Source organism: Triturus cristatus, chromosome 3_2 (assembly GCF_964204655.1).
Source record: "Triturus cristatus chromosome 3_2, aTriCri1.1, whole genome shotgun sequence".
Lineage (NCBI taxonomy): Eukaryota > Metazoa > Chordata > Amphibia > Caudata > Salamandridae > Triturus > Triturus cristatus.
The window spans coordinates 905,725,121-905,738,708 of NC_140584.1; the positions used below are offsets into that span (position 1 = coordinate 905,725,121).

General features: G+C 47.8%; 1 protein-coding gene across 2 annotated transcripts in view; it reads right to left on the reverse strand.

Annotated features, from left to right (window-relative positions):
• Positions 1-13,588, reverse strand: part of LOC146858427 (multidrug and toxin extrusion protein 1-like) — a 742,800-nt gene that overhangs the window by 25,938 nt on the left and 703,274 nt on the right. For both annotated transcript variants that reach the window (XM_085649349.1, XM_085649350.1), the window contains one exon: positions 11,949-12,043. In XM_085649349.1, the coding sequence (XP_085505475.1) occupies positions 11,949-12,043 (95 nt within the window). The remainder of the gene's footprint in view (positions 1-11,948; positions 12,044-13,588) is intronic.

A 13,588-nucleotide genomic window follows, 5' to 3' on the forward strand; every position in this document is an offset into this window, starting at 1 on the left:
TTGTGAGTACGGTTATGTAAATGAGCCTAAATTAATACCTGCAAGTATGCAAAGTACTTCTTTCGCCCTAGGATAAAGATGACCATGACTTTTATACACAGTATGTTAATCCTGTTATGTTCGTCATGTGCAATCTATGGCACCAGTTAGAGCTAAGGTACTATAAAAGGGTCAGATTTAAGACTCTCATGACCGCCTACAAAATATGGGTTCCTATTCGTCATACATTTAGATTAGGTAAGCTTAATTTCTATACTCCACTTCAGGGTAATGGAAATTTGCCAGAGATTTTCTCCAACTCATTTATGACTAATTTGTGGAGCGGTGGGATTAATAAAATAGGGTGAATTTATGACAGAGTTTAACCTCACCCGTAGAGAGTTTTTTAAATTTCTCCAAATTAGCCATGTTTTGCAGAAGAAGGGGGTGGGCCAGGGAAAATGGTTAAAAATCAACTTGTAGAGAAATTAACAAATGGAGCCCTCCCTACGTATAGGGACAATGTATTACTTCTTAAATAATTTAATAAAGGATGATATAGAGAAATATTCAAGAAAGTGGCAAACCAAGTTGGATATTAACTATAGTGTGTTTCATCAAGTCTTCTCAATGGCACAAGATGCTCTGATGTCAGCTAAATTACAGGACCAGTATTATAAAAACTTGTTTCCTTTTATATTACCCCCAGGTCCCTCCGTCCTCGACACCGTCATGGACAAGTGAGATGTAACTATCTCACTGACAGAAAAAAGAACGAAGGAATGCTGGACCTACCCTTCCCCCTCCCTCTGGGAGTACTTAAGGAGTACCGTCCCAGCATTCCTCCTGTTCTTTTTTCTGTCATCCTGACAGTGTGAGGACGCGGCAGGAGCGGGGGCGCTCCTGCCTTCTTTCTGGATCTTGCGTTGTGGCTGCTGGTTCTTACCTGGTGCCGGCGGCCCTTCGTTGTTGGCCTCTCCCTCCCTGCTGGGCTTGGGGGGGGAGTGGCGCGGGCCTCTCCATTTTCGTCAGCCTCGCGGCGGTGTAATACCGCGTTGGTTGCATCTTGGCCCGATGGCCGCCTCTCCTGGCCTGCCGGGCTTGCTGGGGGGCGCGGCCGAGCTGCTCCTCTGGATTGGTTGGAGCTACTTCCCCGGCCGGAAGTCGTCATGCCTGACTTCCGGTTTTTGATCGTGTGGACGGAAGTCAGGCGCCTCGAGGTTACCGGCTTTGGGAAACTCGTTATATACGAGCGTTTGGGGTGAGTACCGCATAGCGGTTGTTATCTCTGGCGATTTTGCTGTTGTTGGTGTGTTCTTTACGATGGGAAAGCATTCCAGGAAAAGACATCACCGGGAGAGGTCTTCCTCTTCTTCTAGTGCTTCCAGGTCCCCCTCACCTGCCAGGTCCAGGCGCCGTGATGCTGGTGCTGATGCGCATATTAAGCGCTTGATCAGGGAAACTTTGACTGAGATGGGTGATGTTGGATCCCGTCGCAGGTGTCCCGCTCCTGTTTCTTCGGCCTCTAGTGGCGATGAGTCTGCTGGTTTGGGGGATGAAGAGTTGAAGGGCAAATATGTGGACAAGGATGCTATGACCATTATTGTGCAGCATGTTAAAGAGAACATGGGGTTCCCTGACGGGGACACGCCTAGTACCTCTAGGGGCCCTTTGTTGCGACAATTTCAGAGTGCTGCCACTGTCGATGTACCTGTCCATCCCTTCGTCAAGGATGTTTTGAAGCGCGAGTGGGCTGATCCTGATCGCATTCTGATTCCGCGATTCATGACTAAACTCTATCCTCTGCAGGATATGGCTACTGAACTGCCTGATTCAATTCCTATTGACTCGTTTGTGGCTAGTTTGGTGGGGCGTACTTCCCTTGCTGAAGATGCTGTGCTGAAGGATCCGGTTGACAAGAAGGCGGATGTGGCGCTCCGTAAGGTGTATTCTGTTTCCCACCTGGCCTTGAGGGCGGGCATCTACGGGACTTATGTGTCGCAGTCCCTGTTGTCTGACCTGAAGTCTCTCTATCAGTCTATGGATAATGCCACGGACTGTTCTGGTTTACTTGAGCAGATTGAGCGTCAGGTGGAGCTGCTGTCTGATGTCTCCTTTGACGTTGTGCGTGCTTCTGCTCTGTCCGGGGGGGCTTGTGTGGCTGCACGTCGCAGTCTTGTCCTTAAGGACTGGAAAACTGACTGTGCGCAGAAAGCATGAGCTTTGAGGTTGCCCTTTCAGGGTACAATGTTGTTTGGGGGGGAGTTGGAGGCGAAATTGCACAAATTGTTTAAGGAAAAGAAGCATTCTTCTTCTTTTAAAGTCTCTGCTACTGCTCCTGTCCCTTCTAAACCCGAATCTTTCTTTCGCCCTGCTTCTCGTAGGCAGTTTGTGAGAGGCCAGGGTAGGTTTGCTTCTGGCCGTGGTCGGGACCGTAAGGCTAAGTCCCCTCCTCCTGCCAAGCCACGTTCCTGACTCTTTGGCGGTGGTTCCCGGGTTGTTGGTTGGAGGGCGGCTGCGCTTCTTCCTGGATGCCTGGGTTCAGTCTTGTTCCGACGTCTGGGTGTTGGACATCATTCGCCAGGGTTATGTTCTGGAGTTTACGGCTCCTCCTCCAGACTCGGGTGTTCGGCCGACTCCTTGGCCTTCGAGTCGTGTGAAGCGGTCTCATCTTTCTCTCGGGATTCTGGACCTTCTTCGGAAGGGTGCCATTCAGGAGGTTCCTCCGTTGGAGACGGGGTTGGGTTTCTATTCCCTGGTCTTTCTGGTTCCAAAGAACATAGGGGGTTTCCGCTTGATTTTGGATCTGCGGGTTATGAACAAATGGGTGGCCAAGATTCCTTTCCGCATGGAGACCTTGCAGAGGGTGATTCCATTGGTGCTGCCGGGTCACTTCATGTGTACCCTCGATCTTCAGGATGCGTATTACCATGTCTCGGTCCATCCTCGATCCCGCAGGTTTCTGCGGTTTTGTGTTCAGGGGCGTCATTACCAGTTCATGGTGTTGCAATTCGGTCTCCGGTCGGCGCCAAGGGTGTTTACGAAGGTGGTGGCGCCTTTGGTCGCGTGGCTTCATCTCCAAGGGCTGATGGTGTACCCCTATTTAGACGACTGGTTGATCCATGCTCCATCTCGGGTCCTGTTGCTGGAGGCCAGGGAGGTGGTGTGCTCGGCGTTGCGGGCCCATGGTTTCCTGATCAACTTGCCCAAATGTCAACTGACGCCGTCACAGGACATGGTTTTCATTGGGGCCCGCTTCCGTTCGGATCTGAACCGTGTGTTCCTCCCCGAGCCTCGGGTTGTGACGTTGGTGACCCTTGCTCGTCGTTTCCGGGTGGGGGGGTGCCTTTCCGGTGCGCCTTTGGTTGCGTCTTATGGGTCTGATGGCGGCAACAGTTTTTACGGTGGCCTGGGCGCGTTTTCATCTGCGCCCCCTTTGGGTGTACCTCCTGTCTCTCTGGGATCCCCTGTCCCGCGACTTGGATGTTCTTATTCCTGTGTCTCCGGTGGTCCTCCCGGTTCTTCTTTGGTGGTCTGTGAGGGATCATCTGTCTTTGGGTCTGCCCCTACAGTCTTCTCCTTCTCTGGTCTTGACGTCGGATGCCAGCGCCTTGGGTTGGGGGGCGACCTTGGGGTCTCGCTCCCTTCAAGGTCGTTGGTCCCTCCTGGAGAGCCGCCGGTCGTCCAACTGGAGAGAGCTCACGGCGGTGTCCCGAGCTGTGATGGGTTTTCGGGATCTGTTGCTCAGTCGGAACGTGTTGGTGCAGTCCGACAATATGGTGACGGTGGCTTATCTGAATCATCAAGGGGGGATTCGTTCGGCTTCTTTGAATGCGATAGTGGTGCCCCTGTTTTGTTGGGCGGAGGGCCATCTGCTGTCTCTGACGGCGGTTCATCTTCGGGGAGTGGACAACTTTGTGGCGGATGCCCTGAGTCGGTGCTTTCCGGATTCTCTGGAGTTGTCTCTCACCCCGGTTTCGTTTCGGCTTGTGTGCGGAAGGTTTGGGCGTCCCTTTCTGGACCTCTTTGCCTCCCGGCACAATGCTCAGCTCCCTCGGTTTTGCTCCCGGTTTCTGCAGGAAGGTTGCTGGGGGTGGACGCTCTGTCTCTCCCGTGGCCGTCGCGTCTCCTCTATGCCTTCCCCCCCCTGGCTCTGGTTCCCAGGTTTCTGGCCCGTTTGTGTCAGGAGGATCGGGAGGTGGTGGCAGTCCTGCCGTTTTGGCCTCGGAGGTCTTGGTTTCCGACGGTGCGTCTTTTGGCGGTGCAGGGTCCCTGGTTTCTTCCCCTGTCTCCATCTCCACTTCGGTCTTCCCCGTGCCTGTCACTTCTCCGGTTGCGGTTGTCGGTGTGGAAGTTGAGAGGCAGGGTTGGAGACGGCGCGGTTTCCTGGAGCATTTAGCGGTGGCTCTTCAGTGTTCCCGGCGGCCTTCTACCCTTAAGGCTTATGATAGGCATTGGGGTAATTTTGATCGTTGGTGTTCGGCGTTGGGGGTCTCCCCTTTGTTCTGTTCCTTGCAGGTTGTCCTTCAATTTTTGTGCGAAGGTTTCGAGAAGGGTTTGGCTGTGTCTACTCTGCGGGCCCAGTGGGCCGCTGTTCGGGCTTTTCGTTCCCCGTGGGGGAATCTTTCGGATATTGAAGACTTGGTTTCTCGTCTTCTACGCAGTTTTACTGTTTCTCGGCCTGTTCCTCGTCCTTCTTTTCCCCTGTGGGATTTGCCTTTGGTCCTGCGGGATTTGATCGGTCCTCCTTTTGAGCCTTTGGATGTGGTGGATTTAAAATTTCTCACTCTCAAGGTGGTTTTCCTGGTGGCTGTCACCTCTGCTCGTCGTCTTGGGGAGTTGGGAGCCTTGATGGCGCGGCCTCCTTTTCTTTCCTTCACGGAGGAGGGTGTGGTGCTCCGGCTGGATTCTTCTTTTGTGCCGAAGGTTTCTTCGCAATTTCACAGGTGTCAGGAGTTGGTTTTACCTGCCCTGGGCTCTGTTTTGGACTCTCCTGGTGGTCCCCAGTGGTCTTTGTTGGATGTTTGCAGGGCTTTGCGTATTTATCTGGACCGTACGGTGGTTTTTCGCAAGTCGGACTCCCTTTTTGTCTCCTTTGGTGCGGCTTCGCTTGGGAGTAAGGCTTCTTCTGTGTCCATCGGCCGTTGGCTGAAGCAAGTCATTTCCTTGGCCTACTCTCTGTCTGGTTCTCCTCCTCCTTTGGGGGTTCAGGGTCGTTCTACGAGAGGGGTGGCTGCTTCTTGGGCGGAGGTTCAGGATGTTCCTCTCTCTGAGATTTGTAGGGCTGCCACGTGGGCCTCTTCCAATACTTTCATCAGGCATTATCGCCTCCTCAATCTGTTGGGGGATGATGGAGGTTTTGCATTGGGGGTGTTGAGCTCTGTTCGCTCCTAATGTTTTTTTCTACTTTATTTCCAATAAATCTCTGGGTTTGTTTGCTATCCTGGTGGTTTGTTGTGTTTTCTGGTATGAATGCCGGTGTTTGCTTTGGTATTTCTCACTTGTCCATGACGGTGTCGAGGACGGAGGGACCTGGGGGTAATGTCCTATTACTTACCGGTAATCTTCATTACTCCGGGTCCCGTAGTCCTCGACACCGTCATGACTTCCCTCCCTCCCTCCCTGTCTGCCGGCCTTCATTGGGGCTTGGTATTTCAGGAGGAATGCTGGGACGGTACTCCTCAAGTACTCCCAGTGGGAGGGGGAAGGGTAGGTCCAGCATTCCTTCGTTCTTTTTTCTGTCAGTGAGATAGTTACATCTCACTTGTCCATGACGGTGTCGAGGACTACGGGACCCGGAGTAATGAAGATTACCTGTAAGTAATAGGACATTATACACCATACCGAACTGCAAAGTAGGAGAAATGGAAGGGGACGAAGTGTCCACGCTGCGCTCTCGACAAGGCAAATACAGCACACATGTTTGCTACATGCACTTCTCTGTCAGTGGTCATTTACCAAATTGGGGAGTTTTTAGAAACAAGCTGTACCTGAAAGTAGTTATGACCACAACTTTAATTCTATTGGGAATACAAGAGGACAGTAATACTGATGAGGGAGGGGAGAAGTTAAGCATTTCAATGGCCATATTTAGGCTATGCATCTCCTCAGCATGGCTAGATTCAGACCCCTCCTCTTTTCAGCAACGGTTGGCCCGGGTGCTATCAGTCTATAATCTTGAAAAATCTATACATGCTCGGAAAGGTATTAGGGCAAAGGAAAAAGGCTTAAAAAATATGGAAGTACTTGTCTATCTGGGCAGAACAGATGAATGGATAAATTTCACATACACTATAGAGACATGACTGAACTGGATAGTTGATTTTATCAGCCAACTGAATTGCTATTTTTTTTTTTTAGTGGATGTATTTATTCTCCATTTTTAGATCAGGTTTTTAACTGTGTCACAGATTTGATTGCCAATGGATCCCTGTCTTTTCTTTGATTGTTTGTAATATCACTGTGTAGGGGAGGGGGGATGGAGGGTCAGGGCTTGGAAAGAAAATTGGTATTTAAAAAATGTAACTGAAGAAATTTAAAAAAAACAAAATGTACATCATGTGCAGGGGACTTTTCTAAGAATCCTCATGCATAATAAATGAGGGTAGTTTCAAGGAACCAGAGCGTCATTTATTCAGCACATAACTGGGTAAAAATTCTGGGGCTTATTTATGAGCTCTTGCGTCACTTCTACACTGCGTCACTGTTTGTAACGCACCAGCGGTGTAAAAAATACGCCATCTTGCGTCATATTTACAAAGTGACACATCTAGGTAGATGTGTCACTTTGTAAACCTTTGCACCACATTATACCTGCGCCAAGTATGATGTATGCAGGGGGGCGTTCCGACCCAAGAAAGGGTCATAGAAGTGACGCAGTGAAATCTATGAGATTTCACTGCACCACTTTTAGGATGCAAATGTGTCAATATCTTACTCCTGCAGGGACATTTAACATGGGACTTGCCCATGTGTAATGACCCATTGCTGGAGATGCGTCACTATGTGACACACTCCAGCAATGTGTCATTTTTGCGCCTACAGATATGTCAGAAATACTGACATATCTGTAACTCCTTGCGACATGATGTGTCATACTGTAAATATGACGCATCATTGGTGTCGCAAGGAGGGCGCAATGTAAAGTGACGCATCACTGTTTTCTCGCCACGATGCGTCCCTTTTCATAAATGAGGGCCTCAATGTTAGAGCCTTTATGCAGAGCAAGGTAGGGCAAATGTAGGTGAAAGGTCATTTAGCTATGTAGGTCTATATTGGGGTACATAGCACTCCGCTGAAGCTTGCAGGCACCGAACAGCACAGAACCAAGATGTGTTTACCGATCGCTTCTCCCCAGTGACTACGATGGAGCACCCAAACAAGAAGAGGTATATCCGCTCCAAGGGGGCATTTCTGTCCCCCCGCTAAGTGAGAGGACAACAGGACCTACCAGAGCTGTGACGTGCCAATACCTGGAGTAACGGATCTCCTACGCTGAAGACCAAGATGCAGACACCCATCGAGGGATTTAGAGACCCCTGAGACCTACTCCGTGAGTGGCCAAGCTTTCACAGAATTGCCTCTGCAACCTGCCTGCTTTAACCACGAGAACCATCTCGACACACAATGCTTGGCTGCACTATCTGCTCTGCAACTAGCCGTTAGGCCTTGGTAACCGCCAACCAGATGTGCTCTTGTGGTCCTGAGGCCCTTATAACCTGCTCCCTTGAGTGGTACTCCCCAGACTTACCTTAAAGTTTATCTGTGCAGTGTGTTTTCAGGTGGGCCCCCTTCTTTGTCGCACGCCTGCTGCCAACGACCTCGGCACCCTGCTCCCCTCTGAATCCGAGATGAGAGGTGGAGATCGGGGCTAAATTTTGATTGGTACATAGGTCCTACTCCTCCATGGTGCTTCTGCACAGATTGGGATATAGTCCTTAAGACCAATGCACCAGGGGTTTTAAGGAAGTAGCTACCTTCTTCATATCATTTGGGGATGCCCTGACATGCAGAAATATTGGGAGAGGGTGGCACGAACCATGTCTGAGGTGAGGACAGGCAATACCACTAGAAGCTAAGTGGTATATACTATGTGTGACAGGTGAAGAGACATGGCAGAAATACCAGAGGTTGTGGCTAATGGTGGCAGCCATGGTAGCTAAGAGAAATATTGCCAGGGAGGCAAACCTCCCTCTGAGCGTAGGGCAATGGAAATCAGACTTAGATTGGTGATGTGCCGCAGAAAGAGTAGTCTATGAGAGCAGAGGCTGCCCTCGGAAATGGGGAAAGGTATAGGGTCGCTGGATTGCTTGAGGGATTGAGTGATTGAGGGACTTGAAATTCTAGGGGTTGGGGAAAGGGTGGGAGGAAACAGGTAGAGCTCTCTCAGGTGAAATGATGGCACTATCTGTAAATTGACTGTCAACCTGTGCAATACCCCAGACAAATGTTGATTCAGTTAAATGTATGCGTTGAATTACTATATACTGTGCTTATTTTCATGAAGTCTGGTAATGTGAAACTATATTCTGCAACTGAAGAATGTTTAATAATAAAAAGATTTCCAAAAGAAAAAAAAGAATGATTGGTAACTGATGGCATAACACTGACAAGGGTGCTTTATGGAGCCTGTGATGTCATGAGACATCACGTGTGACACTGAGATGGAATCTGCACCCTCTACCAGCAGGAGAGAGCTATTGAAGAGTTTCTGGATAAATACTGCCACTGGGGATATTCAATAGGTGAAGAATCTGCAGATTTATAGTATCAACCTGAACCAGTGTTACCGAAGGTTACTAACTTTCCTTTTGGTTTTAAAAACATATGTTGACATAATAGCCCCGGGCACTTAAGTGAACTGCTTTGTGCGCAAATGTGCTCCTTCTCAAAGCGCAGAATGCTTTAAATTGCAGTGAAATTAGCAAGTGTCTGCAGTGGGCTGACCACGTGTCCCATGCTGTTCGCTGTAGTGAGCGAAAGCCATTTTTAGATTACAGAAGAACAGACCAATGGGTGAAGAGGGCTGACTGAAAATTTGTCATGTATATAATTTTAGTAAAATCAAAAGGTGTTGGCCAACACAAACCGAAAAATGTGCACCCATGTTACATCCTCAGCAGAAAGGGCCAATTCCTCTTGGTAAGGACAGATTGGTCCTGGAACTTCCACCTTCTATTTGAGCTGATCTTTAGGGGGCAATATGTAAAAATAAAGAAACTTGTTATGACAAAAATAGGAAGGAAATTAAAAATTTTTGAGTAACAATGAACAAATTCATTAAATACTCAAATGTTACTTTTTGTTTGGAGGCCGGGCCTGGTGGTTTAGTGGACTAATGCGTCCACTGCCATTGTAAGGGCCTGTGTTCGACCTCATGGTCACAGGTTCAAATCCTGGCAGGTGCACTCAGCCAGTCATCCTTCGGAGGTCGATAAAATGAGTAACATTGAGTCGAGTAACAAGAAACATCTGCAATTCAGTGCCAAGATGCTCTACTGGGTGAACGCACCCTTTACAAATACACAATTATGTTTACATATATATTATTATGTTAGTAATAAGTTCAGTTTTGTAGGGTTATTTCCCTAACGCCAGTGAAGAATTTGCGGTGTGTTGGAAGGGGTCTGTTAAAATGTAGGATGCTGCAGTGGTTGAATGATACTTACAACAGGAACTCTGACAGGTTTAAAGCAAGGATAAGCTTACAGAAGAACACATCACGCATTTACCATCAGCTCACTATTTCCAGTAACTAACATGACCAGACGGTACAAAGAAAATGTAACTCTCATTTGAGATGGAAACATCTTTATTTGGAAACCGGGTCAACTGGCCTATAGGCCAATTAAACCAAACTGAGGTGACATGGTGTGCAAAAAAACGATGGACTGGGATGTGGCCTGAGTATTATCAGTGGCTGAGAATAATTCAAGTATTCCATCCCTCACTTTTTTGTATACTTTAGTGTGTCACTCTAAGTGGGACAAGTATGCCAAGACATGGATCTTGTGCACACTGTGTCAATGGAACCAAGCTATACCTGGCCGATGATCGCTTACTAGGGCGAAGCCGGTCCAAGGTTACTTTTGTTCTGAATCAGGGAGGACATAGCTTGGCAGTTCAGGCTGGAATGTTCTGATTTGGAGCAGGGTCAAGGCTGGTTTGTTTACGGCTGGGTCCAACCTGAGATGTTTTACACACAAAAGTAAGGACTAGAGATTCAGCCTTCCCTTGTTCTCCAAGGCTACACACAAGAGCTCACAAAAACAAGGACTATTGAACTAAAATTCTGAGCTTTCCAATTTGAATGTTCAGAGGTGCTACTCAGGTCTTATGGTATCCTCTTAGGAAGGAAAACCCAAAAGGTTGTAAATACTCCCCTCACCCACTAGATAGTGGCATTCTTCATCATTGAGCTTCTAACACACCCTGGTGCAGACCAAAGCTCAGGGTGGGGCGCATATTTTCTCCTGTAGTCACACTTCCTTCCAGGGGCAACGTCTCCGTACCGGCTCCGTACCGGCTACTTGCGACCCTCTGACCAACCTGAGATGGCATGGTGTGCAAAATAACAATGGATTTGAGATGCGGCCCGAGTAATTACCAGTAGCTGAGATTAGTTCAAACATTCCATCCATCATTCTCTTGTATACTTTATTGTGCCACCATACGTGGGATGTGTATGCCACCATATGTTGGATGTGTATGCCCCAACTTGGGGTTCGTGCACACAATGGGCCAAATTACAATGTTGGTTAGAAAGCCTTTGACTGCTGGTGGGAGGCTTTCTGACTGACATTGTAGGTTTAAAGTCCAACCGCTTTCGTCTGAGTTTAAACAAGTGGTGGAATCTGACGCAGTTCTAATGGGCTGAAGGAGCACGTCAGCCAGTCGGAAAGCCCTCATAATCCCTTAAGGACGTCGTTTCCATCGTAGGGATTATGATGGCACTTTGACAGCAGTTCCATGTCGGCCTTTCCGACATGGAACTGCTATGGGAAAGTGTCTTTGGGGGCCCTTAGCAGGGTCCCCGTCCATCCCCGGCCTCCACATACTGCCCTGAGGTGAACCTATGTTGCCCCCCTCAACGTCCCTGCACTGTGTGCCAGGCACCATTAGGTGCCTGCCACACGGTGCAGGAATATTTGGAAACATCTATTTTTCATTGGGAGCTTATGCTGCGGGCGTTTTCTGCCTGCCGCACAAGCTCCCTAAGAAAAATAGAGGTTTCTGACTGCACTGTGTGCCATCTTATCCAAATTATGCAGTTGGAACCGACAACCTGAGGTCGGTCGGTTGGTTCCCATTCCGCAATGGTCCGCCCGAGATCGTAATCGGGGCCTCTGTCATTGGAATCAAGCTATACTTGATAGATGAGCCTTTACTAGGGTGAAGCTGGTTCCAGGTTGCTTGTGTTCGGGTTCAGGGAGGATCTGGCTTGGCAGTTCGGGTGGGCTGTTCCTGTGCGACCGGGTTCAAGATTTATTCACATATGGCTGGTCCCAAAATGAGGTGGAATGCTGTGCCAAATAAAGACTGTTTAAATGCAGCCCAAGTAATTACGAGTGCTTAAGATTAATTCAAACATTCTAGCCTCCACTTTTTGCAAACATTTTTGTACCTTTTTCTAAAGGGCAATCAGGCAGTGTCCGAAGGGCTGATCTGACAGGTCAGTCAGTATATGGGCTGGTTTTGTGACCTGTCTGTGTGCCTGTTTTATGGTCTGCTAGGCTGGGTTATACTGATAGTTTCCCTGTCAAACATTGCCTGCAGCAACCTCAAACCCATGCAGTCTTCCATACCATGCAAATAATTATACCGTGTGTCTTTATAAGTTCGAAATGGCCCCAATTTACAAACACAGAACACTTCTTTAGCTATCTAATTTACTAGGAGTGCTCACTTTTATGTTGGTGCCCGGGCCTATTTTCTGTCCCACTCCGACCCCAGAGTGAAGCGTCAGTTACCTCTTCAGACACCGCATTCCAGTTCATCTTTGAAAAGAAAAACAGAAAGACGAAAACTTGCAGCACGGAGCAAATCAAGATCCCCGTCCAAAGGCCTGTAAACAGAAACGGAGAAAATGGGAAACATAGTTACCAAGGACTTTTATTCACTCACATATACTTTGATGCAGCCCAATGATCTAATAATTTCACCATATGAGATGGGGCATGATTCAAATTTGGGTAGTAAATGAAACTCGCCTGATTTATGTCCTGTGTGTAGTGGCAATCGAACTAGACCCCCCTCCCGAACTAATCTGAATTGAATTCTTGATTTCAGTAGAAATTTGAGTTTCTATCTGAATCGAAGAGTCTGAGTAAAGCAGTAATTGTGTAAGTGGTATTACCGGTACATACTCACCAGAACTGCTTAATTTGTAAAAGAAGGGATGCCGGCCCCCAAAGCTCTACTCTGGCGCTGCTATTAAAGACAGAGCGCCAAATTTCAAGGCTGGGTAAGGGAATTCACCCAAGGCCTCTTTAAGCCACTATCCGACAGTACGGCCCCTTCATCTCGCTCTTGATGGTCTCTGCTTTTGTCCCTTGTGCCGTCTTTCTCTTCCGTTTGTCCTGTTTGTGTGATTTTCTCTCTATTGCTCGTGGTTAATATCTGATGAGGAAAAATAAGTACTGGTCCCCAAAAATAGGTGTCACTGACACCAACGGCTCAAATTAAGCACTGTTCAGCAGATGAAACATAGAGGAAAATGTCCCTGCAAAAAGATATGGAATTCTGGAATTATCTGTTGAAAATGGCGTGTTAACATTGACTTCTCTAATAATTCCCTTCTCATTAAATACTGGAATGTTATTTTTTTGTTATTAACGATTTCAGTATTGGTGGGGTTTTTTCTGAAGCAGTGAAGAATTTGGGGTGTTGTTGAAGGGGTCTGGTAAAGTTTGGGATGGTGCAGTGGCTGAAGGTGTGCAAAATAATGATGCATTGGTATGCAGCCCGAGTAATTACCAGTGGCTGAGATTGATTTAAGTATTCGATCCAAAACTTTTATTTTTACACTTTTTTATATACTTTAGTGTGTCACCGTATGTAGGATGGGTATGCCCAGAAGTGTTGCACAGTGCACACTGTATTACTGGAACCATGCTATACCTGGCTTATAGCGCCAAATACCAAGGCTGTAAAAGGGAATTCTGATGAGTAAAAAATAAGTACCGGTCCCCAAAAATGGGCATTGGTAGTCCCCACCGGCTCAAGATAAGCACTGTTCACCAGATCATACCTAGAATATGTGCCTGGAAAAAGGTATAGAATTCTGGATTACCCTGTGGAAAATGTATTAACATTCATTTCCAAGTAATTCCCTTTGCATAGTAGATATTGTGTAATACCAACCTTGTTCTGTATCACAAAATGACCAATATCCATTGTGTCACTAAAAAGGTTATCTGCATGTGGGCACTATTGCACCCTGAAGTGCACTTGCATAGCCCAGTTGGTTGAATGTAGGGCATGCATTACTTGTCTAGAATTGGCCAGATGCCAGAACTTGCATGCATCTTTGGAAGAGTACAACCTCTTGAATGTTGGAGTACATGAGGTTCTGATTGGCAGACCAAATGTGTAGAGTGGTGCAGCGCAT